Raw genomic sequence first — 27,203 nt, forward strand, 5'->3', positions numbered from 1 at the left:
CATTCACACTTTCTTTTTTTTTTTTTCAAGGAATAAAGTACCAGGAAAGATCCACGTTTGCCTTACTGCAAACTCCTTGCTCTCACTGAGAAATACTTACCCTTGCAGACAATCCCACCAAATCAATACTTCCTTTCCTTAGATGTCACATTAAACTACTCGGGTTTTAAGTGTTGTGAATGGGATTTGCAATCTGTTACAGTGTACGTAAAAGAGGATTGTCTGTATTTGTGGAGCAAATGCCAGAAAACAAAAAGAGAATGACATCTCCTTTAAATAACTGCAGACAGTACAACTGGCATATTTTGAAATTCTAAGGCAACAATATTGGACCAGCATATGAAACTCTACTGTAGAGACCAAGTTAATGTACTGCTTTCTTCTACAAAGTAGAAATACTCTGATGTTTTTTCCCTTGTCTTTTTTTTTAAATTCAGTAATAGGTAGCAATATGAAATGCCAATACTGCCACCAGAGAAGTTACGTACTCCACTTCTGCATTCAATGAATCCCTTAAGATAACTTGTAATGTCTGGTTTGAGTAGTACGCTCTTTAAGATGATCTATCTGGCAATATTCATGTATATGAAAAATACACATGCACATTTTTGCAGACTTGCCATTTAATGTATTTTCATAATTCACTACAAAAATGCGGTTTCACAACTGCTACCATACACTGGGACTCCTACAGTAGTATGGAGAATGTACAGGTGTTTTTCCCAGAAGTGGCAATACTGCGCATTGTGCAAATTGTCTAGGACTCCAATCCTTTTTGAGCCACAGTTAGAAGAAAATTTGTGGGCTCAATACTGATATCAAAATACAGATTTAAATAATTTACTCTTAAAAACATTCATATTTATAGCCTCTTACAGAAAATAAACAATTCATCTGATTATCAGATATGTCCTCAGTTTTTCCAGTTCCAAGGTATACACAAGTCTCCATCCTGCAGCACAGAGTAGAAATGCGAAATGCAAAGGTGCATGCCTTGTAGGTATGGCAACGATTCTTCTAGCAGTCGCTTACAACAATCTATCATCTGTGCACTGGAAACACTGGGCTCCTTATACAGCCGATCCAAAGAAAATTTTTCAGTGGAAGTATCGATTAGCTCTTTTTCTGTAATCATCATCCTAGCAAATGAAGACAACATACAGTGACAAAATTAGAACTTAATCTCTTAAAAAAACCCTTGAAATAAGTATATTTGTAGGTTATATGCATGTAAACAAAGGTGTCACTTCACATGTGGTACAGCTGAGATTTTTGTGCACGTTGATATCCATGTCTACCTCAGAGGCTAGACTGAACATGCTTCCATGATTATGGGCAACAGCATGCCTACAGAGTCACATATGAAAGCCTGCACCATGACATTTTTTTGCTCACCAGGTAACGGGAAAAAATACCAAAATAAAAATCCTATGAGTCTCCATTTTTAATGTAAGGGATGAAAGTACTTAAATAACCTTGGAAGTGTAAACTTTAAGAATAATGTCATGTTACTAACTACTCTGTTGTCTTAACTAAGAACAGTACTCTGCAGGTCATCAAAACCAATGGATGACAGGTACAGTCACCTGATGCATATTAAACGTGTTAATAATTTAACTAATTGCAGAAGTATATGGATTCGGTTGGACTCTATGATCTTAAAGGTATTTTCGAACCTAAATGCTTCTATGAATATTGAATTCATAGCTTGCAGATGGTTTTTGCCATTCACCCCAAAGAGTGGTAAGGTATCACCTGGCAAACTCAAGCTACTCAGAAATAAAGTTAATATGCAGAATTAATTAAGAGTCACTGGAATTGTGACTGATCATCTAATGCAGAGACAGTTCAGGTTCAGCAAGCCCTACTAGCTCAGGCAGTGTGCCACGTTAACACAGCTATACTTCCAGAGCCAGCTTGGTTATGGAAACAGCACCATTGCTGCCCTGCAACACAGACCCTGTGCTGAACAGGGGAGGAGCTACTAAGCAGCAGCACATTTGCAGAGCCACTGGGACATGAATCAGCCCAAGCTGAGCACAGACACAGCTACTGAGACCATTTGACCCACATGAAAACATCACCATAGGGGCTCAACACCACTCTCTCCAGAGCTCAGTATGGGATCTCTATGTACTTGCATGGCACTACGCTCTGCTGAGGCGCTTGGATCGCTGTATGAGAGCCCAGCCCAGCTCCAGCAGTCAGGGATGAACTGAGCTGGTGAGTTGACCTGGAGCAAGCCTGCCCTCTCTACTGACCATATCCACGCCACCCCCCGAGCACATTCTCTAATACCCCAGCACCAAGCTTTCCTGTTCTGTGAAACCTCAGGCTCCCTTGAAGGATATAAAGTTAGCTGCCCATAGTGAGAACTGCAGGTTTATTTTTAGTCACTTCCGCAAGGAGGCTTACACCTCTATCACAATACAAAACTGATACTTCACAGAAGCAAGGGAAGGAGAAGTGGATTGATACTAAACCCTGCATTAGAAGACGACTGACATGATCCATACAAATAAGACAATTTTCTAGAGCAGCAGTGTTTGAATGCCCCAGTGCATCAGGTCATACAGAATTCCAGCTACGCTATGCTATTTACTCCATGTAAAACATTCGTCTGCACATGCAAAGTAAATCCAGTACATCTCAAAATATTTTCCTTTATCTCCCTTTAACAACCACAGGAGGCAAAGGAAAATCCAAGTACAGAATGGGTTCTGTTCAAGGAAGCACTAAGTGGAAAAGGAGTTTTCAGCTTCAATAAAAAGACAACTAAGGGGAAATATGATATATCCACAAGAAAAAGTAGAGATGATAAATACAGAATGATTATTTTGTATTTCCTACAGCACAAGAACAAGAGAATGACAAATGAAATCATCAGGCCATGGGTCTATAAAACAAAAAACACCTCTTCCCTCCTTCATATACACATGCTAATATGTAATTCAAGTGTGCAATTTGCTGCGAGGGGATATTCTGGAGCCACAAAGTGTAAACCGGCTCAAAAAATAATTAGACAATTAAGAGGGGGGGAAAAAAAACAAGATCTATTGAACACTCTTAACATAAGATAATGTTTCCAGCTACAAGTATATTCTCAAGAGCAGTCAGTCAGAAACTGGGAAGGAGTACTGAATAAAAAACTCCCACCCCATTTTTTGCCCCATTCATACAGTCTTTCCATAAGCTAATGGATGATGGGGACAGACCTTCGATATGATCTGGTGTAGTTGTTCTTTACTATTTTATACAAACCAGTAATCATTCAACACACAACAGAAGAGCCGAGATATGTAGCTTGACTCCCACATTCTTACAACACAGCTGCTTATACTCTTGAGGGGAGCCCCACATTTTTCCTGGATTAGTGTCTTTATAATGTGGGGTAGTGTGAGGTTTTTTGGAGAGCGAGTTACCCAGATGCAAATGCATACATTTGCTACAACATCCTTCCCAAACTCTACAGACAATACTTTCCCAGCTGTCACGTATCAACAGCTACATAGAGAGCTATTCAGCAGTTATAACTTATATGGCAAAAATAATCTAACTTCAAAGCTGGACTAGGGTTACAGAAAGATTCCAACAAACCTCTGTGTTTTACCAAATTCCATCTCCAAAATATATCCTCCCAAGTAATCAGGTCTTAACAAGAGCTAAAACCACAAAGCCTTCAGTAGGACTCATGCCTAAAATAACCTTCACAAAAAAAAAATCTGGATCTATATACATCATGTATAAAATCATGACAGTGTGATGATACTTCAACAATTCATTAAAAGCTTTACAAAGCAGAAAAATAAACTTGCAGTAACAACCTCTAAAAGGACAGTAACACCCAGTTACCTACCACAGTATTTTATTAAAATCAAATCAGTATCTCTACTTCATGTTCTTAATCCTCAAAGACACATACAAGGTCAAGAACAAAATTTACAGTTCTGATGGATATTACAAGTCATGGACTTAATATTAAGCATGGTACTATGACTCACTGTTGTCATCTCTCTCATCTCACTTGCATCTCTGAAAGAGTACCAAGGAGGTATTTCTCTCATCATTCTATCCCAATTTTTTTTCTTTGCCTTGTTAGGTGCTAACTACTCCTTTCCACAACTAACTGACAAACAACTAGAAATAATAATTCTGTAGTCGGTCTCAGTTATTTTGTATTTAGAGTTTACTGCTTTCTTGTCAAAATGTAAGTAACATAGATAGAAGTTTGTCGCTTGTTCAATAAAAAGGTCTCTTCCTTAAAAAGACCCCACCTCTTCTTTGGGGAAGTAATTGTAAAAAAATTACGTAATTTTGTCTTGTAAGCAAAGATCTTTTATTTCTGAGTAAAGTACAACTGTTTCTACAACATGAAGGATGGGTATTTTCTAACAGTTGTTTGTGTTCACTGAACACTGAAATTTTTGACTTAGTAAAGCTGATGGGTGAAGTTCTGTTTTATAAACAGAAGGTTTTTTTTTCCACCAGATGAGCATGAATACATTCTTCAAAGTTCTCCTCCTACTACAAATAAAACATATGACATGCAAAGATTTTAACGAGCTAAGTGTATCGAGTCACATGAACACTTACTCCTCCTTCCTTTTCAGATTCTCTCTTGCTTCCTGCGCTTTGGCAAAAATAAACCATTGAAGGGTTGCTGGATCACACACCGTTGGGATTGTAAAGTGTCCAGATTCATGTAAGCTTGGTGCATATCTGTCACTAATGAAATATGACGGAAGCAAAAAACAAGGTACATTTTTTTTTATGCAAGTATTTACATGAATTACTTTCAGAATGAATTCTGAAGATAAAAGAATATCAATTAATCACAATCAGAATAATTGGTAAAAAATTAATCAAGTTTGGTTCATGAGAATACAGAAGCATCATAGATAAAGCTTTTTTAAAATTACATTTCAAAAGCAATTGTCAACAATACTCAAAAAATATAAACAGCAGCACCATCATACACAGCTGAGTGTTGACCTGACAGCACAAAACCTTTAATTTAACCCAGCACAACACTGTAAGATAAAGACAGAATCGTGACTCTAACATGAATGAAATTAAGCAGGTTTTCTTCAATCTGATTCCTTCTTAACCCATAAAATGCACTTAAAAACATTAGAAACAAAGACTTTGACATAATGAAAATCTGAGATTAGTTTTCTTAGTGAGAGCAATGATCAGTGTAACACACACAAAAAAACCAGAAAAGAGTAAAAGCTCCAAAAGGGAGAAACCTTTCCTGCAGATACCTACCTTTCCAGAATCATTTGCAAGCCTCGCAGACTGCGAGGATGAAAAGGTAGTCTACTGTCACGTAATTTATTATAGAAAGAGTCCAGAGTCTCATAGTACTCTTCTAGAGTCAACAGGGGTTGCAGTTCTTCAATATATATTACTTGTATGCCTCCCAGAAGTTGGCTTATCCGATCTTCCAAGAACAGCAGCCTTTTTTGAAGTTTATAATAATTTGGCAATCTCTCAAAAATCTGTGCACACACACAAACATTACCCATGTTACAAAGCATAAAACTTAATTTTAAGAAATGAAAAAAATAACAAGAAATTAAAAAAGAAGAGACATTTAACAATGCAAACATGGAACCCAAGGAGCGGGGGGAATCAAAGAACACCAAAAATCAGAAATATCAAGTATATACATTTTGGGGCAAGATATAATGGAGTAAGCTCTTAAGTATTTTCAGTATTTATACTATAAAGGCACCAAAAGGCCATAACAAGACTAATGGATGTCCTTTCTCTCTATATACAGAAATTAATAGTCCCAGATTAAAAAAAAAAAAATTATAATCTGAGGCCTACATAAAATGTTTATCACCATGGTTATAGTGGTAGAGCTGTTCCACAGTCAGAAGTGGTTTTGCCAGCCTAATTGATACCAATTCTCAAAAAAGCAAAGTCTCTGTTGCTGGAACTAGTTCTTTCCAAGGGCTTGGATGATAACCTAGCTTGTCTTGAGTCTGAAGGGAGAGGAGAAAGGAGGAAGGTACGAGATCTCTAATCTACAAAACCTGTACCAGGAAAGGTTAAGAAGCAATCAGACTTGTGAGTCGAGACATAGAAGGTCTGATAGGGAGAAAGAAGGCTGGAACAGGGCAACAAGTGAAAAGGGAAAGTCTGTAGTAGTAGTCACTACTTACCATCTACCCAGTTATTACTATAACATCGTTTTCCATACAAAAAAAAAGTACTGCTACTGGAACAAGTCAAGTGATTTCAGAATAACCTCTTTAGAAACCCAAGAGAGTAGGAGAATCAGAACAAGCTTTTGGGACAATAAAATCCATTGGTTCAGCATTTACATTTGTAAATGTAAGAAAAACTGCAAAAATCCTCTAAATATTGTACCTCTGACCAAACATTCTACACAATGACTTGGACACTATTCTACTGCTTCCTTTTTCTAATAATTAGCAACAGAAGTAACAGCACTTCAGACTGCTTTCTAAAACAGGTTAGAACTGGACAAAAATTCTGCTCTCTAAGAACCAAGCAGCTAATCAACCTCACGAAGATTTTCACTGACTTGTTCTGTGTATCATTTAACATGATCTCCAGTGCACTTATAAAATAAGAGGCCTTTGATTTCAGGTTCAAATACATACCTCTCCTTTGTCTTCCGAAGGAAATACCATCACCACAACTAACTACGCACATTGCCCCATCTGCACAATACTTTGTGCAGATATATGACCCCTTCAGAAAACCCAGTAGCTTAAAATATAAGTTCTCACCAGCTTTTCAGTAAGCCTAGCAGGTTTGGTTTTGCAGTTATCAAATGCATTTGTGAAAAGAACTAGAGCTCCCTTGTCACAGAAGACTTATGCTCATCTTTGAATCAATACTATATGAGCATATATGAAACAAGCAACAGGAAAAGGTTAGAAAGAGGAAGCAATTCTCTTTTCAAGGAAGACTTTATTTCAGTATTAATAAGAACACTTTTATTCCAATGACTATCAACACTCTCAAATATCAGAGTAGAAGGCTTTGCATTAAATTCTAGTTTCTCAGTTTAAGCTCTTTGTAAATCATTCACATTAACAAGCTATGGTTTGTTTTCTCCCTCAGTGAAACATAGATAGGCAAAAATTCAAACAACCACCAGAGAAAGTTTTGGATTGAGTGCTAAATTTTCATATTATTCATTGATAGGAATACAGAAATAGAATATTCTGATATTCTAGCTGGGTGAAATTCCCAACTATGAAATTCCACCAATCACCTCCTTTTCAAAGAAATGTTCTTGATGGAACTTTCAATAACATTTCAGCAACCAAGATTCAAGAAAAATTCCTTAAGGGACATGCTGATATCCCTACAGTTGTGGTCCTTTGCATATAACACTTTATCATTTAGGATGCCAGAAAACTTGTCAACTCTGAACTTTAGACAAGCAGCAGCAGAATTCGCATAGTCACTAAAGATAAATTTCTGCAACATCCACATTATCTGCCTAAAAGAACAAAGTGGAGTGACATGGTTGGTTAGCAGCCATTGACTGAAATGATCACAACTCCCTTAAAGTCCCATTTTTACAAAAAATCTGAATAAAATTCCTAAATTCTTCATGGAAATGAGCTCTTTATGGATTGTGAAATATTCTGCCAGTGCTCATTGCATAGACTGGAACACTGCATAACAAATTTGTTTTCTTTATATCTAATCAGGGATAGGACCGATTTGTTAGTGAAAGCAGCAGTAAAGATCTGACAAAGATTGTTGTTAGTAACAGTGTATCACAGGCTTAAATTTAGAATGCAATGTACACAGTTATGCTAAATGTAGCAGCTATGTGTTTGCTTTAAATTACTCATCAGTTATCTACACCAATTCATATTTTGGTTATAAACAATATAAAAAGGATGTCATAACAAGAGGCATTATAATTTACTTTGAAATCTTCTTACTTTGGTCCAGTGATGGTGAACATCCATGGTCCCGAGCATTACGTGGCCTGCTGCACTCATACCTGAACGGTCTGTAAATACCACTGTGCGTCCTAAAGATTGAACAAAGCTCTTTACTAGTTTGGGTTATTGCAATTATTCCCACAATTATTTAAGGCTTAACTATGCTACTAACATGTCACAAGCAACACATTTCTGCAGCACAAACACACATGAGTAGGTGCTTTCATTATTCTCAAAATTTGAAAGACTGATTCTTGAAAAACTCCAATTCAAGAACATTCACCTTCTCCCTGTTTAAACTTGACAGATTTTTAGTTAACTGGACTTTTTTCTTACAAAGACTATTTTTAAAATAAGAGAAAAACTCAGCAGACAGCATATTCAAAGAATCTGTACAAGTCATGTACGCAGTAGGAAATACGTAGAATCAGAATCGTTTAGGTTGGAAAAGACCTTTAAGATCATCAAGTCCAACCTATATGCTATAATATGCTATATGCTTAAAGTACATATAAACAAGGTAAAGGTAGGTCAATGAACTATTATCACAGCCATTCAACATTACTTCCACTGAACTCTCTGCAATGTGCAAGCTGTAAGAAATACGTTCACATTAGTTTTTTGCTCTTTTTTTAAAGAAAGAATAGAGACAACATAAAAGGATAATGCTAGTTTACTTTTGGGGGGACAAATCAGTTTTGAGTCTGAGCATTGTTCTTTAAGTGAAGTACAAAGATCCTCAATAATTCTTTAGGGTAAAAGTGCAGGCAACTATTTATCAAAATAAGCTTCCACAAAAGTCTTCAGGTGTGATGTGTTAATCTACAAGACAAGGCTTAAATGGAAGCTCTTGCTCTCAGAAATCAGTTTTCCAAAATCCTTAAGAAAGAGCAATACTGACTTTAAGGTATCTAGTCCATCCTTGTACCCCAAGGCAAGATCAACTGTACCTGTATAATTACTGACAGGCATTTGTCCAGTATATTATTAAAGATCTTCAAAGATGGAAATTACAACAGGTTCACAAGACAGACTTCTGCACTTTAAATCCTTAGCATGCTTAGGTAAAGAAACTGATTTGAAACCTGATACAATTTAAAACTACTACTTATTGTCCTACCCACTCTGTCTTTTGACTAAGGACTAGGAGAACCCTCAAATGAAAGCCACTCAAAACCGAGCATCTGCAGACTGGCATAAAATGTGGAGTTACAATTAGAGCAAACAGCTACTGCCATGGGTCAAACAGCTGTATGAGAAGAATGGTAGGTCAGGTTTACAGAATATTTGAGTTTTTCCTGAGAAAATACAGACTTTAATATAGGTATTTCAAGGAACATGCATGATAAGAGAATACAATACTATTTTAAAGGTACCCTAGTAAGTCCTCCTTGTATTGATTCTTTAGAGAACAACTCACATTTTTGTGTTGAATCTACCACGGGTAACAATCTATTGCTACCTCCACCCTTTCAGAGGTTCAGTCTGGATTTTTTACTTTCATTGTTAGTACTAAGTCTAGTGCCTTCAACTCACTCGGTTTGCATTTATTAAGAAGTAAAACAGAAGCTGAGTGTAGCAAATACACTATAAGGAAAGGTGACTTTAAAAAATACCCAGGTAAGTTCTCACCAGCTTTTCAGTAAGCCTAGCAGGTTTGGTTTTGCAGTTATCAAATGCATTTGTGAAAAGAACTAGAGCTCCCTTGTCACAGAAGACTCCTGCTCATCTTTGAATCAATACTATATTAGCATATATGAAACAAGCAACAGAAATACCTTTAACATTCTTTAATACTTCAGGTCTCTGTTGGACTAAGCGACCTAGACTGTGTAGTTGGCTACAGCGGTGAGCAATACCCCAGCTTCTTTGCCACCTAAATAAAAATATAATTGAAAGCATTTAATTCTCAACAATATTAAAAAAAAACAATCAAAAAACCACAGAAGTTGAGATGCAGCTGAAAGCCCTATAACACAAACAACTCCAACAAAATAGCACTCCAACAGTAATAAAAGCAAAGGCCTACTGAACAGCTGTCCATGTCATATGTTACTTGAACAGATAAAAAGCCTAAATAAAATCTCACTGTCTTTCTTAAAGTGAGTGCCAAAAAAAAAAAAAAAAAGGGAATACAACCAGATACAGGAAAAATAAATATAAAACCTGGTAGACAGAACTCAACTTGCAAATCTTTCCCAATAAGAAGGGGGTTAGTAAGTAAACAGCAACAGACAATCCATTATTTGGTTCAGTCAGGTGGCATGCAGCTTGTTTGTACACTGTGTAATGTTTGTCTAGAGGAGCAAATACTGTATATAAGGACATTGTCTCTTCTCCCCCCTCCTTTGAGTTCCTAACCCAAAACATTACTGTGATTCCAGTGGTAAGTTGCTATATATATATATATATATATATTTAAATATTTTATAGTGGAATAATTTTTGTTAAACTATACAGGAGCCAGGTGTTACATTGGTGACTTTAATATACATAGTTTTGACATCTCTTCCACTACAGGCAGATCAGACAAACTCCTAACTAAATTTCAAAAAGCCTTTAAATTGTAAAGTTGTCCCAGTGTATTGAAAAATTACATCCTTTTACAAACTTCTAGCTGATATAAAACTGTCTCAAAATGGGAAATTACCATTCCCTTACCGTACTGGGTCTGCCTGGCATGGAGTTAATTTTCTTCATAGCACCCCTGTGTTTTGTATTTTTTACTAAAACAGTGTTGATAACACACTGGTGTTTTGGCTACTGTGCAGTGCTGGCACAGTGTCCAGGTTTTCGCTTTTTCTTCCCTCTCTGCCCCCTTCCATCAGTGAGTAGGCTGGGGTGGGCAAGAAGCTGGGAGGGGACACAGCCAGGACAGGTGATTCCAACTGACCAAAGGGATATTCCAGACCATGTGATGTCATGCTCAGGGAAAGGAGGAGGAAGTGGGGACCCTCACAGTTGTGGCCTCTGTCCTCCCAAGCAAGCATTACACATGCTGAGGCTCTGCTTTCCAGAAGGGGCTAAACACCTGCCTGCTGAAGAAGAATTCCTCCTTTTGCTTTGCTTGAACGCACAGCTTTGCTTCACTTCACCTATTAAACTTCTACCTTGACCTATGAGTTTTCTTGCTTTTGCTCTTCCTATTCTCTTCCTCCCATCCTGCTGGGGGTATGTGAGCGAGCAGCTGTGTGGGTGCTTAGCTGCTGGCTGGGGTCAACCCACACCATCTGATTTAGGGAAACCTAACTGGCAAAAAACTGCTCTTTGGGATGCAGAGAACAGCACTACGCCACAGCACTTAACAATGCAAGTCATTCTAATAACTATTTACTGTTACCTAGCTATATCACTTTGCTTTCAGTAGCACCAGACAGAAATGCAAAAAGGTGGCTTATAGATCCTGCCTCCTCTTCAGCTGTCCTAAACTGATACATGAAATAAAGCCAATGGCCCTGTTTTTTCAAACCTATGTGAACACTAGCATTAGGCTGCAGGATCACAAGTAGTAGTTTCCTATTACAATACTGGCTTGTCAATTTTCTGACACTCACATTCTTTTCTGAATTATGACAATATAGCTCTTGGAAGGTTAACAACTCTTCATGGAACACAATAGTTTTAGTGTATTTTAAAAGCAGAGACTATAAGAAAGTTACATACAAGCCATGAATAAAACCAAACCTACGCATTTAGTACTGAAGACTGTTTCAGAAACTTAAAAACCCCCACCACATCACAGTTGCAGAGGATTAGAAATTGTATTCAAAAAAACTGGCTTCAGCTTAAAGGAAGCCAGGGTCTTTTACAGTGTGAAGGGAACAAAAGCATGATTTCAGAAGCTCCAACTCCCTCTTTCCTGGTTAAAAGAACTTAACAGACTAGTCCTTGAAATAATCCCCCAAAGTTTATTCTTCCATTGTTGAACACCCTCACTGCCATTTTCTCATCCTAAATATTGCACTTCAGAATATCCTCATTCGAAGGCACAAAGTTTAAAAAAGGATCATAAATTATTTTCTGGAAAATATTATGAAGAATCAAGATCACCAACTGTACTCAGCCCTTTCAAGCAAACAAATAGCCTCCTCCTCTGGAGTGTGCGAAACAAGACAACTAGAAAGAACAACATTTTTACTAAGCCTTCCCAGGATGTCAGCATGTACCACATGCAAAGTTTCATTTCACTGCCAAGCTAGTTACCTTTGTAGATATTCACTTGAATTCAGGAAGACCAATTTTATCCAGCAAAACACCCAAACTAAAGCATACACACAGCTCCTATTTCAAGTGCTTATGTGTTTGCCTCAACTGGAGCCTACGTTACTAAATTACAAATACCAGGTGTTTTTGACCAGATTGTAACAGGAAAACTTCTGTCCCAAAGGAATTCTTCTAGAACATTTTTCTTTCTAGAAAAGTATTATTCAGTGCAATAACACTTTTACATATATGAAACATCGCTGTTTGGCTGGAATAAGCCATTAAAGCTCATGGCATAGTATTATACACCACTTCCTTGCTTTTACTGTCTTAACACAAGTCCAACTGATCTAATTTATTACCTGATATCCGAGAGCTGGAGTTGATGAGAGAGTTCAAATTTTAAACGTTCTAGTTCTTTTCTAAGTGGCAAACTCTTTTTCAGCTTTTTTACCGCACTTGCTTCATTATCATCTAGCCAGGATCTGAAAGAAGAGGAGGAAAAAACCCAACAGTAGAGGCATGCTGCATTATCTTTCATGCAAACAGTACAACTAACTGAATTCTTACTGTTAACATTAACATTTTAAGTTACCAGGCAAAGGGATTTTTTTAAAAGTAGAGGACAGAAACTGAAATTGCTAAATGCTTCACCTTAAGATACCTACAAAGGAAAACCTGGTGCTTAATGTCTTTGGGGGGTGGGACTAGGGAATCAAATTGAACCAAAAGACACTGATGGTGTTACAACTGTAAGACTTAAGAGGTGTGAAAGGTGTAGAGCAGCACATTAGTGTGATTTAGGGGAGCAGCTTCAGAACTTAGTGCTTTAATGAAAGAAGTTACCACATCTGCCTTTTAAAAAAAAAAACCAAAACAAAACACCAAAGTGATCATAGTAGGCTATTACATAAAGGAGGTGGTACTAAAGGGCTAAGTTAGGTAACTCTTACAGAGCTGGGATGAACACACATTAAGCAGGTCAAGTTTTACAGTTCTTTTGCCAATAATCACAACCAGGCAAACCTGACTCATGGAGTACATCTAAAACTTTCAACAAATGTATCATTCTATGTCTAGGAAAAAGCTACTCTTTAAGAGATTTAGCCTTTGTTCATAGCATAAGCTTATTTTAATACTCTTTATTTTTACAAATACTTCCATTACTGCGTTCTAAGTGAAAAAAATTCAAACTCGGAAGCAAAAAGAGAGGCTCAATGCCAAATGGCTAGGTATTAAAACCAGACTGTTAATATGTAACTGTTTGTGGCCTTTCTTGTAAATGTGTAAAAATACTCTCCAGTACGTTAAATCTCCGTTAAGTGTTTTACAGTAGCATATATTATAGTATTTTTATTTGCGAGGTGCTAGGCAGGATTAGGGGCATTCTCTCCTCTGAAGATACTACCACCACAGTTCTGCATTTATTTCAAATGGCACCTAAGTTTCATCGTTACAAAAGGTTTTTCAAGGCAGTATTCTTCAACCTTCCCCAAAATGAGCACATACAGATTTTATAAACAACCAACTTCTAATACACAACATGCTGCATTTAATGCAAATTCAGTATTTGTAATTGCCTCAATTTAAATATTAAGGTATGGTATGCTGAGCAACAAATCAGAAGCACAACACTAAGATATCTGACAAATTAAAACATTCTAACCTTAGTTTTCATGTATTATCTCCCATCCCAGCCCCAACAGAATGTGATCAGGAAATACTAACAGTAAAGTTAAAACTATATGGATATTGTGTTACAGAAGTCCTGGAAGGGGTAAGGAGCTATTTGGAGCAAGTGGAACCCCTGCCACCTCCTGAACCACCCCCAATATTCCACAAAACTGAAAAACTAGATCAACCAAAACTAGATTGACCAAACATGAATGCTGGGCAAAAAGACAAGAATGCCTTAGCTTAGCTGGCACTAGAGTTATCTCCCAGGAGCTCATCTGAACTCTCTTTAACTATTAAAAGTGTGACACAATTACATGTTGGACAATAAAGTTTTGTATTATTCAGAATGTTTATTGATTGTCTTAAAAAAACCTCAGCATTAGAATAAGACCAATTTAGGTTACAAAATATCAGTTAAATAAAAGCCTTACATACATTAAAGTTGTTTCCACTCTCTGTGCTTGTTCTAGTTCCTCCTCAGGATCCTTGAATCCAGTAAATGAATAATAAGTCTTATCCCATTTGATAGGTCTGTTCACTGTGCTTTTTGCTTCCTTGTGGGGCTGAGAGTTCACGTTCAAACTTTGAATATGCTCCGTAGATAAACTGCAGGAGTTGAGAATATCTAATACTGTGCTCAGGAGATCCCTAGTATGTAATGTAAAACTGACTGCTCGAAACCCTATAAAATACAAGGCCCACAAAATCAGTATTATTTAATTAAAATGATTTAAAATGCATTCACATTTCTCTCTCATCTTACAAGAACCCAAACAAGGCATACATAGTTGGAAATTATTATGATATTGTTATTTCAATACTCACGGCAAAATTCACGTACAGTTTAACCTTTAAAACTGTTCTGTGTCCAAAAATATAAATAGGGCTCTTTTAACTATCTGAATCACTGAACAAATTGGAAACCCAGCTACAGATGCAGCATAACCCAAAAAAGGATGCTGTTGCTTTAGCAGTGGCAGTTTTGTCCAACAGCTCTACACAATTCACGTTATTACTGATTATCACTTTGGATATAATTTACTGTAGAAATGCAGTACTACAACAGCTCTTCACAGGCTATGAACAGAAGCTTCAGCACGAAACGTTACACTTGCACACTGGCTAAAACTAAGTCCCATCACTTAGCTATTGGGCCTAATAGCCCCATTAGAAAGCAAGCAAGCATTAAACTCAAGTGCAGAACACAGCTGCCAGTTCCACTGTTATTTTAAGTAGATAGGACATAACACTACTATTTTCTTGAAAAACAGTATGATTTTGTTTTCTAGCACTAGAGCGCCTCACAGTTTGCTCAAGTGTTTTGACTAGCAGGATACAGAACATAAAACTCATCTGTTAGATAAGACGTATTGGTACATCAGAGACAAGTACGTAGAATCAAATTAATCAAAACCAATAGTCCAAACTCAGGAATATTTTCTGTAGTCTCAAGGCTAAAAGACGTGGTAAATTGAAGCTTTAGATATTATACAACTTCTGCTTACAGAGTAAGTTCTTACTGATCCTACAAGCACCCAGACATTGTGTACTATACATTATCTGCAATGAAAACAAGAACTGTTGTTCCAGTTAAACATAACAACAGTATTAAAAGCAGAACTACCATTTACATCATACAGACATTTTACTTCCTCATACTGTAACTTGACCTCAACTTTGTAATTTCTCATTCTTTCCATGCTTTTTAAAGCTTAAGATGTTTAATTACTTGGGATGGTCCTAGCTGTCTGATTTAATACATATTTTCATGGTTTGACAGGATTTTATTCAGTTGAAAAGTCAGTGTGACTGCACAAAGCTAAGTAATGGTCTGAAAGAATTTAAATACAGGAAGATACATTCTGCACAATATAAAAGCACCTGAAGCACTGAAGGATTCTTGAACATTAGAAGAGTTTGGTTCTCTTTCTCTTACATAAAAAGTAAGCTGAGTTGGCTTAAAGGAGCGAAATCCTGGTTTCTGTAGGTTCTCCAAGTAGCCGTTTAACCTCTTCAGAGAGTTTTCATTTACTTCCTGTTTAAAAAAAGAAAAAAAACCCCACATTACAGATGATGAATTTGGCCATTTTTCATCTAAACCTTTTTAATCTTATATGAAGAATTAGTTTTTACAAACTGCCAGCTGCTCCTAACAAGTAGTGATAAAGTTGAAATTCTGAGCATAAATGGAAATTATCTTGCATGAATAAACTGTATGATGTACATACTCGCACATTCTTGTACATTCCAAAACACTGCTCTTAAGGCTTTCAAGCTTAAAGAAATCCATTGACTCAAACATAATGCACAGCATTTCAAAGCGATAAAGTAGTATCTATTATAAATTAGACTGGAAGGGTATTTTCTTTGTAACAATTAAACAGAAAATATGACTAATAAATAATGGATGTTTAAGGGATCTATCCTTGTTAAAAATAAAGAAAGTGCATCTTTTTGTTTTCTGGTAATAACCACATTCAACTCCAATACTACTTTTGTTGCTCTGACAGCAGGAAAACCAGAAAATTTCCATCCTTGATACAGGATACATTTACAAAGAAAGCACACTAAAAGATTTTTACCCTCTCTTTGGGATGCTGGCCAAAGAAATCTGGATGCACAGCAAAATAGAAAGGTCTGAGAGCATTGATGGCATCAGCTCCTGACAAAGTTCTTGACTGAAGAATGCATTGTAGCGATATCTTCTCCAGACATAACCTAATAAAGTAACAAAATGTTTATGTACGATGCAACCAATCAAGTGACAAACTGATATAAATTACATTAGAGTGTGACAGAATGGAGTAAACATTCACAGTTGCAAATATAACCATTTAAAACTAGTATTAAAGTCCGAATGCTGGATTTTTCCCCTTGGGATTCACAAAGGTGTATTTATATGGAGCAAATCCAACAGGTTCAAGAGATGGTGGATGCTAATGGCTGATTAAAGACTTGTAAATAAGTACAGTAACTTTTTCCTCTACTTTCTCAAAGCAGGCTCAAATAAAAATTCCCCAGTCAAGTAGTTTGAATGATAAAGACTGGCTTTAGTGGTATTTTTTGTAGCTATTGCTGAAGCTGCTCTTAAGAGCCAACCCTTACATACTTTTGAACCTCCAAGTTAAAAAGTCAAACCCAATACTTTTCAAGCAGTGCCAAAAGAATATTAAGTTTTACCCAGGAGTAATAATCACAATTTAATCAACAGAAGTTCTGCATTAGTTTCTGAGGTCCACATACTTGTGCCCATTTAAAAAAAAAAATAAAAAAAAAATCTACTTTCCCAAACATACTCTTTTATAGAAGACATCAAGTAAAAAGACAGTACTATTTTGCCCTTTGATCTTCACTGAAAAAGAAGAAAATGAGGACTAAAAGAAACTGGAGCACAAGTGTTATGAGGAGCGGCTGAGGGAACTGGGGTTGTTTAGCCTGGAGAAGAGGAGGCTGAGGGGAGACCTTATCGCTCTCTACAACTACCTGAAAGGAGGTTGTAGTGAGGTGGGTGTTGGTCTCTTCTCCCATGTAGTCAGCGATAGGACGAGAGGAAATGGGCTTAAGCTGCGCCAGGGGAGGTTTAGGTTGGAAATTAGGAAAAATTTCTTTACGGAAAGGGTGGTCAAGAATTGGAACAGGCTGCCCAGAGAGGTGGTGGAGTCACCATCCCTGGAAGTGTTCAAAAAACGGGTAGATGTGGCACTTGGGGACATGGTTTAGTCTAGTCTACCCTTAACTGGTTTAGTGTGAACTTGGTAATGTTAGGTTAATGGTTGGACTGGATGATCTTAAAGGTCTTTTCCAACCTAAACAATTCTATGATTAGTGGTAGGAAAAGAAGATTGTTTCACCTAAGATCAGAAGGAGAAGTTAAGTTGAAGAAGTTCTAGGAAGTCCAGGAAGTGCAAAAGATCGAACACCTCCAATTATGCATAAATTAAACAACAGTTCTGCAAAAAGCACAGTTGTGTAACAGAAGACTGAAGTGGAAGGAAACACAAGTTCTAAATTAAAGACCACGAAAATTTCCTGCCATAGCTCAAAGCTAAGGTTCAGGTTAGCAAACTGATTACCAAGAGACAGTCTATATAAAAACAGGAAGAAAATGTGAATTGGTAAATATTTATATCAGATTTCTCCTTTAGCTGATTTCACAGGCTAACAAATTCAACGGACCAAGCATTTTCTCTGTGATTAACGCTCATTTTAGTTTGCAACTCAGAAGGATAGGGATTCTGCTCTGTTAAGCAATACAATGCTGTTTCACTCCTCACAGTATCATTCATCCAAACTGCAAGCCCCAAATAGGAAAATATATGGCAGACTGGAGGCAAAGCTGCTTCCAATTCACATAAAACTAATAACTTAATTAATAATAGTAAGCAAGACTCTTCTACAAAGAGGTATTTGTCCAGCATCCTAGACCAAATAATTGTCCGGGACACAGAAACATGTGAGGTGAGACTATTTCCTGACTGCTTTCATGAACTGGGGGGTACTGGACACCAACCCCAAATCTGTGCTCAGACAATAAGCAGCATTTTTTCATTTTGGCAAATGGTAAATGGCAACAGTTGAGTTGTCAAGCAGATGCAATGACCCTTACTTCACCTTTCTTCTGTAAACCTTTCCAGCTCTTCAATTAGAAACATGAAAGCAGTTAAAGCTAATGTTTTCTGCCTAAGAGGCAGGCAAATATTTAATTAGTAGGTCTTAAAAGTCAGCTTGCTGAAAACAGGAGACATTTTTGTAGAAAAGTGGAATAGAAAATCTGTAACATAAGACGACTGATGGAATTTCAAACTGTTATGACTGAAGCCATTTTTCAGGGATGTGGATTAAATGGAAGATTAAAAAAGACAAAATGTATTACTGGCAAACACTTCTACCTCCTTGCTGGCTGCATCTGAGAAAGACTCTAAGACTAGTCATCACTCTAGCCCATAATCATACACAAAATAGCAGGGGATGGTGAAGTACCACAGCAATATCGTGTTTTTATGGAGAGCAAAAGCTCCCAATGACAAGTACATGCCAGAGTTGCTCAGTGATGTAGGAAAAAAACCTCTACCTGACCTGGCAAGAAAGGAAGCAAAGCACACTGGATAAAAGTCCACTTGGTCATATGCTTTACCATTTTCTATCTGGAAACATCAAAATAGTTGTCTTGCTGAGGAAAAGAATAGTAGAAATTTTCTTTTTTTTCTTCGTAGCAAGTGGAGACAAAGCAGTAAAAAGGAAAAAAAATCTTTCCAGCAAGGGGGGGGGGAAGTAAATTAACCAGCTACCTATCTGATAGCAGTTTTGATTAACAACCATGCAAGAAACCCACATCCTCCTAGACCCAGCTGCTAAGAGGAAGTAAGGAGCTCAGTTCTGTCTTCACCTTATTCACACACCATTTCCCACATCCACTCTCGAGCTACATCGCATGCTGTTTCCAGTAGTTAGGAAAAAAGTTCCAACATACCTGGAACCTATTAATCATACTTCCAAGTTTATTAATCATAAACTTCCATCTGGTATTCTACAAGAAAAATGGCCAAGTATGGTTAACTTCAGTTCCCTTGTTTTGTATCTAAACAACACTGTCATGCTAGTAGGAAGGCTCAGGATTCCAGCCAAAAGTCTATTTTGAACTTGCTTAAAAGAGAAACGCTCAAAGGCCAAAATTAGTCTGCGTGACAGAAGGAAGAATTCATTCACTGAAGGTGAAAGACAGAACTCTGAGGCATCCTTCAAGTGAAGTGACAAAATAAATGAATTAAAATGAATTTAGAGAGAGAAAATGCAAGAAAGATGCTTATGGCTTCGCTCACAAGGAGCAAGGATTGTCCCAAGAACTTCATTCAGATTTGAAGAGCAGAGAAAGGCTTCATGTTAAAATCAAGGTCACAACCACTTTAAGGACAGCCGCCTCCACTTCATGAAAGATATGAAACACAATCTCTACTAGAACACATTATGCAATCGTACTCCAGGACAGATTTAATTTATTGATTAAATAATTGCCTCCAGCCTTCTTTTTACTTTTTCCCCCACAGCTCTCTGAAGTCTAACTTTTTGGCTTATAGCTTTGGCACTGAAAAGCTTTGTTAAATTAAGCTCATTACTACAGATATACTCGCTCAATTTGAAACACTGAGCTTTAATAACTCAATAATACAGTAATATATTGGATATCATATTCAGATTTGGACTACCACTTTCTCATAATTAAGCTATTTTAAAACCCTTGTTTTGTTGAGAGCCTTTTTAATATCTCACTCAAGGACAAGCATATGGCTTTTGGGGATTTTCAACTGTGGATGCTCTGCTGAAAGCTTCAAGCTGTAAAGATGAGAAAGCCAAAGAAATAAGCACTAAACAAAAATACCAAGCCAGTTTCACGTATATGCAAGTCATAAACAAACGCTTAAACACATGCTAAAGGTCAATTAGGTCATCAACATGCCATACCTTCTCACGGCTCTCAAGCAGCAAAACATTTCAGCAACTCAATGGTCAAGCTAACTTTCAGCCATCCACTAACTCACTGAAAAAAAAAAAATTTAAAAAATCCTGTTTAGTAATGGACATAAGAATTTCCCTGTTACTTATCAGTGCATTCTCCAAATCCTGGGTGATAACTTTTAATACAAATACAAGTAATACAAAATTGAGAAATCACATGTAAACCCCGAAGTTTTACATAAGAATGTTTTTGGTTTCCTCTACAAACATCAAGTCTTACAAATGTTGAGTTGTTACCGTATTTTGATTTGAAGATGAGTATTCAGATGTTCCAGTTAGGGAAAAAAACCCTAAAAAATCATTCACTGAAAATGTTTCCCACTCTTCCCAATGTTCAGTTTTTGTCTTAAGTATAGAAACAAAAAAATAGAAGCTTTCTTTAAGCACTAACCCGTACCAGCTTGTGGAATTCCACATAAATTTTTACTCTGCTAAGTCCAAAACTTTCAAACGAATGACAATACTTGAAAATTTATATGCCAACTATTTTACGGGGGCACAACACAAAACCAAAGGGAAAGACAGTGTCATACAAAAATGCCTGGAAATCTTTATAAAAAGTTTGCTGGCATTCATAAAAACGAATCAGCAATTTTTACCAGTAATTTCTGCTCTATGCAACTGTAATTGAGCATTTTCCAACAGAAGATAAATCACTTAGCATGTCAGAGTGCGAACATATACCTAATTATTAGGGATTATGAGGGAAGCTCCCTATTGGCAATGTTTTCTCAGATGTTTTCATGCACTTTTTTTTTTTAAATATACTTTTCTTTGCACTTTTCTAAAATAACATGATCCCACTAAGCATGCCATTTTAAAGCACCTGGGATGAGCAGTTATCAGAAAAATACCATCCCTGTTCCAATAAAGCATGACAGTTCCTATAACTACTTTGCAAAACACCTGAAGTTTTAGAAGTGCATCTTACAAATATACTTAACTAAGAATATAAATTGTTTACCAAATATTTCACTAGAGGTGAACAGGGTGAGAAAAGAACACACTGAGCTAGAATATCCCCAAAATACTTTAAAATTTTTGTCTTCCGATTTTCAACTAGGTGGGCGAAACAGTAATAATTTCATTTTTAGTGTCCCTAACAACAGTCCTAATCATAAACTAACTTAAACACATTAGCAAGCTCTTTAGTAATAAATTTTTTTCTCTCTGTAATTTTAGCTTCAGGGATTTGGACAGAGGATAGAAAAAAACCTAAGAATCTCACTAATCTGTGGTGACACTTTATATAACCAGACAAAAGCATCATTGATTCTTGTTTTAAATGCTCTGTTAGCCGCTTAGAAATTGTTACATTGCTTACGTTAAAAAATAAAAACTCCCGGGTTTGAGTAAGTTTCACCTGCACCCCACCTCAAAGACATGCTTGCTAACACAAAACAAAATATCAAGTTGCAGTCATTTTGCAAAAGCCTTTGGAAACACGACACTGCGTGCTAACTACCTCACCACTCAAACCGAGATTATCCGTTTCAGCTGTTTACCTGCGCTTGACCCTTAGGGCAGTATGAAGAAAACAGTGTGAAAATAAACAAGACGACAGTGCAAAGCAGCTTTGGTGAAACTGATTGACGCGCTGCTTGGAAGAAAAGAAGCTCTAGCGATCCAACCGCTAGCAGTTTTAACTCCTCCAAGCAGAGCCCTGACAGAATTCCGTCCCGACTAAGAGGCAAATGCCGCCTGCCTGCCGGCAGCAGCTGCCGACGCGACCGCCCCGGGCCGCACGCTGCGCCCAGGCGGCTGCCTCGGGACTCAGCTACCGGCGATCGGCGGCAGCGAGGCGCGGTCCAAGGGCCGGCGCCTGCCGCCCGGCTCCCCCAAGGCGGCCTGCCGAGGCCCCGCCGCCGCAGGAGCCGAGCGAGGCGGCCCCGCCGCCCACCTGCCGGGCCCCCAACCGCCGCCAACGGCCGCCCCGCCCGCACGGACCCGCCGCGGGCCGGCTCCGCCACGGCGGCGGAGGAGCTGCCCCTCGCCCGGACCCCGCCACCCGCCCCGCCGGCGGGGGCCGGCAGCAGAGCGCGGCCCGGTTTCAGTGCAGCCCACCCCCGCCCCCTGACCGGGCTCTGCCTCGCACCGGCCGCCGACGCTAGCGACGGCCGAGCCGGCCCCCCCGCGGGTGGGGGGGGGACCGCGGCCTCCCCCGCCTCCTTCCCTCCCTCCGCGGGGGGAGGGGGGGGGGCGCGGCCTCCCCCGCCTCCTTCCCTCCCCTCTCCCCGGTGCCGCCGCGAGGCCCCCGGCCCGGCCCCCCTTACCGCCAGGGCCGGACAGCGCCCGCCGGGGCTCGGCCCCCATCGCCTGGCACGGCCAGCCCCACCGACGGCCCGGGAGGCGGCGGGAGGGGGCGGGGTTGGGGCAGCGCCGCGCCGGGCGAGGGAAAATCCCGGCGGGGCTGGGGGGACGGCGCGCGCCTGCGCCCCCTGCCCCGGCGGCTGCCTCGCGAGCGGCCGCTCCGCCGCCCCCTCCCCCCCCCCAGCTCCGCCACCGCGTCCCGCCCCCGGCGCTCACGTAGCGGCCGCGCGCCCTCCCCCGCGCAGGCGCGCGGCACCGCCCCCGCGCGCAGGCCGTCCCTCAGGGCCCGCCACCGGCTCCCTCCCCCGCCCCGGGCGCTCTGGGTCGGGGGCGAAAATGGCGTCCGGGGGTGGGGTGGGGTGGGGGCTGCGGTGGCCGGCGGGCCCAAAATGCTCCGCGTGGGGGAGCGGAGGGTTCGGTGAAGCGAAGGCTTAATGGCCGCTGATTTGACGGCGGAGGTGTTGCTGCTGCCCTTGGTTACAAACTGCGCCCCATCCCGTAAATGGGAATGACGATACCGCAGCCGCTCCTCAAGGGCCTGCCACGCAAGATGCGGAGAAGCGGCCCCTTTTCGTGTCAGTGACTGCCGCTTCTGACAGCAGCGTACGTCCGCACTTGTCACCTGGGGACACAGAAGGGAAATCCCCGACGCAAGAAGCCGCTGCTCTTTCGCAAAGAGGAGGGAAGGGGTTACCCAGGCACCCGCCTGCGCTTCACGCTTCCTTTGTTCTGCAGGAAGAAAACGCCGAACGGGCACAGAAGCAACCCTGCGCTCTGCAGTCCCGAGGGGAAAAGCAAAAGCTGTTTCCCTGCACTTACTCACGCTCGATGTATACGTCCATTTATACATCTATTTTTCTTCCGAGGCACTTGGTGTCAAGAAGCAGCTGATGCAGGGACGCGCAACCTCAGAGGGAAGGTGTCTATTGCTGACGAGTTTCAGAACAAAGAGAGATGAACTGTTAAGACATTGGAGTTATTTGCATAGAATCTATTGCATTTCCAGGCAGAAAAGGTTAAAAAGAGGACTGACAAGGTTTAGGAACTATCTGTAGTTCACTGAAGCCTTAAATCAAGTTAACACTCTCACAACCCTTGGGGGATTTGCATAATTTCCATAACGCGCAGCATGTTTTTTGCCTCCTGATAGAAGCCATCAGTTATGTAAGCAAATTGGTTGCATAATTATGCAGATGGAAAAAGAAATTTAATTGATTCAACATAAAAATGTGCTGTTCATTTCACCCGGGATTTCTTTTAACTCAGTGAGGAATAAAATAAATTGGGAGAGGTAATCAGCAGGTGACAGTGGCCGATACCAGCTCCATGGCGTAGGGTACCCATTTTCAAAGAGCCAGAGCAGCCCACCCCCCTGAGCACAGGAATGAATTCCTACTTTTTAGCTAAAGGTCTCAACACTTATTGCTTACAAATATCACCACAATATCACATGGCAGTAGCACTGTGGCTTTATCTGGTCTCGTTATTCTCTTATCAGTTCCCAGGATACATCCCACTGGCTCAGCAAGAATGGCACAGACATTTCCGAATGGAAAGCTTGTTTTATACCAGACAAAATTAACATCCGAAGAAGTCTGTATTTTGACTACCTCTTGTCCCCTAACAGAAGGAAAATTTTAAGCATCGCAATAAAGTTGCTAAAAGCAGCAACTGAGCTGTTTTCTCCTCGCTCCTTTGTTTCCGTTCTGGTCCTCAGTCTGCAGATGGTCAAAAAGTGGCACCAGTTTCTCTGGTCCCATCACACGCAACGGCACCGAAGCTCTGAGGCCAATAATGTCAGCATTAATTTTTTATACTAGTCATCATACTAGTCATTTTAGAAAAGAGTTACGCATAATTTCAGTTAAGACTGAAAATGCCAAATAAACCCCACAAAGATGCAAGATGCATCCTGGAGAATGTGAAAGGACAAAAATGTGAACTAGTAATTGCTCTTAATGTGGCTGTACTTTACTAAGCTGAGGAGTATGGCATTAAGATTTTGGTAATTAAAAGTTTGATTACTACACCAGGGACATTAATTTTACTATTTCTCCTCATGTGAAACTCTCACTAACATCCATTAGAATTCTTCAGCGAATTGAGCACAACCATAGGCCTAGCTGTAGCCTCCGCTCGAGTCTGTAGTTAAAACTGGAAGCTGGCCATGTCCACAGCTGGGAGTTTCAGCCCAATTTATTCATGAGCATTTGCTACATTATGTGCTATGGCGTGGTGAAAAACCTGCATAGTCTGACTGATTTCACACATTCTTAACCTCCTCATGCAGCATATCATACTTCAGATTCTTCTACTAGTTATATTAAACTCTCCACATCTACTTTGCCATTTGCCTATCCTCCTGCATACCTAAGAATATTAATTACAGGGATCTGAACAGAATTAAATAATTTAATGACAATACTGACTCACAGATATTTTGGATACTTCATATAAAGAATAAAAAAAAGTTTATTAACATCTTAACAACTCCAAAATGATCCCTCCAATTGCTCTTTATAAAACATTGTAAAATTATCAAGCTTCTATTTCCAGCTTCTCACCTCCATCCCCGATGTAGGTTAAGAAACTCTCAAAACTACCAATGCTTTGAAATAAAATTGTGGTTAAGTCTTCCAAACAAGATTATTCTGTTTTAGTAACAAGAAACTGTCCATACCTAACAAAAGTAATCTTTCCAAGAGTGTACCTTGTCATCAGTGAAAACCAAACAAAGATTTTCACAAAGGGGATTTCACATGCATCTAACAACATACTGAAGCAGCACAGCATTGTCCAGACCTAGCTACTGAGCACAGCACAGACAGGTTTTTTTTCACATTTTTCTGTCTGCAAACAGAAATTTTCCTATATGAAAAATTAAATATATCAAACGAGTTGCTTAATCTCAAACAGTAGTTCTTTCAGCTACTAAGAAACAGTAACTTATACCTGGGGAAAAGCAAAAATATGGATATTGTCTACTGAGTGGCTGGCTCTGCAAAACTGCATTGTCTCTGTTGTAATTTACTTTATTCTTTGCAACACTTTTTCATCTTTCCAGGCTCGTTTCCATTCCACACTGGAGTTCTGTCCTGTTTAGCACATGGAATTTCTATCAACCTTCAAATCAAAGGTTGCTCAAGAAACTTTTCTGGCAATTTGATGCACATCAAAACGACCAGATGTGTAGGGTATTTCAAGTGGACCCAGAGAGTACAAAAATGTGAATACAGGACTTACTTAAATTGCCTACTGGTTTATCATGGCGATAGGGAGAAACACTGTATTGACAGAAACACCAGATGCACCAGTTGTAACAAAACTTCCGAGCAATGATGTGGGCAGCTTGCTTTGCTTGTTAATGTAAGACATGACTGAGATTGCATCCTATCAGCTGAAGATGATACTCAGGAGATGGAACCAAAACATTGCACAAATTTTACACAGTTCCAAGTTAAGCTAGAAGGTCAATGATTAACCCCTGTCTGAAAAATAAAGCAATATTTGGAATTTTTTTCTGGAGATGATCTAAATGAAAATTCAAGGATGCCGATAATGGAAAAAATAATGCTGTCCCTAGAACATCCCAAGCTTTGAAGTCATACAGATTACTAAAAGAATTTTGTCCTTCTGCATCTCTCAAACACAGTATTAGCCACATCTGGTACCGCTTACAGAAATGTGGGATTTAGCTGAGGTTCAGATAGCCTCTGTCTAATTCCAAGGGAGATTAAGCTACAAAGAATCTTACAAAAAGTAATTAGCAAAAATTACTTAGTTTCTCACAGTTTTAGTTTGCTGAAACCTTCCAAAATTGCTCTTGCCACTAATGCTGGAGTGGCTGGAAGAATGTCAGTTTAGACACCTCACCCGAAACCTGATCACTTCTTATCCAGTCTTTCAGCTACTGAGTTTGACCAGGTGGATAGCCTTACAAATGGCAGAGCCATCTTGCTGAACACCAAGCGGTGGTACCCAAAGTCTGTTTGAACTACAGACAACTGTTCTTCAAGAGAAATTCTGAGGTAAGGGGCTTTTAAAGAAATGCCATTTGATTGTTAGTACTGAATCTACCATTTTTTAGAAGGAAAGCAGATGAGATCCCTACAGAAGAATGACACCCTGAGAAAACACAACAGCCTCTATCCTTGCATTTTTCTGTACAGGTGGCACAGGAGGAAGGCAGTGGTCTTGGTGGTCATCAGATTCAATCCTCTCTTCCAGTAGCAACTCCCAGACAGACTGGATGAGCAGTGGTATAGAAAAGGGTCAGGATCTGACCCTGAAAAGGGTCAGGAATCTAACAACTATCAATCAGATTAATGACATCAGATTAATGGCATGAACCTCAAGACTAGAGTGGCAACCCCCCCAAACAAAAAAACCACTGACATCCTTCCAAAACCCTCCACAACTGTCCAGCACTAAGATCATGATGGCTTTCATGATTCAGAGTAGCAAAGGACACCTGAAGTAATGCTGCCGGAACTGGGAAGAGATGCATGCTGCCCCAAAGGAGGAAAAGATTTTTCAAACATTGAGGGCTTACGC

At 39.4% G+C, this 27,203-nt stretch overlaps 1 protein-coding gene across 2 annotated transcripts; it reads right to left on the reverse strand.

The window, feature by feature from the left end:
• Positions 1-889: 889 nt before the first annotated feature.
• TCAIM (T cell activation inhibitor, mitochondrial) lies at positions 890-20,314 on the reverse strand. Of its 2 annotated transcripts, none has more exons than XM_075705787.1 (10): positions 20,286-20,314; positions 16,409-16,544; positions 15,708-15,861; positions 14,262-14,508; positions 12,512-12,634; positions 9,725-9,822; positions 7,944-8,035; positions 5,269-5,501; positions 4,594-4,725; positions 890-1,139 (listed from the first exon to the last, which is right to left on the reverse strand). In XM_075705787.1, exons 1-10 carry the CDS (start codon positions 20,312-20,314, stop codon positions 914-916), a joined length of 1,470 nt encoding a protein of 489 aa, XP_075561902.1. In that variant the 3' UTR covers positions 890-913. The 2 variants fall into 2 exon arrangements, with proteins under 2 accessions (XP_075561902.1, XP_075561901.1); XM_075705786.1 differs by lacking the exon at positions 20,286-20,314 and adding an exon at positions 18,438-18,478.
• Between the last annotated feature and the right edge of the window lie 6,889 nt (positions 20,315-27,203).

The sequence above is a fragment of the Pelecanus crispus genome, chromosome 2 (assembly GCF_030463565.1).
Source record: "Pelecanus crispus isolate bPelCri1 chromosome 2, bPelCri1.pri, whole genome shotgun sequence".
NCBI classification, from domain to species: domain Eukaryota; kingdom Metazoa; phylum Chordata; class Aves; order Pelecaniformes; family Pelecanidae; genus Pelecanus; species Pelecanus crispus.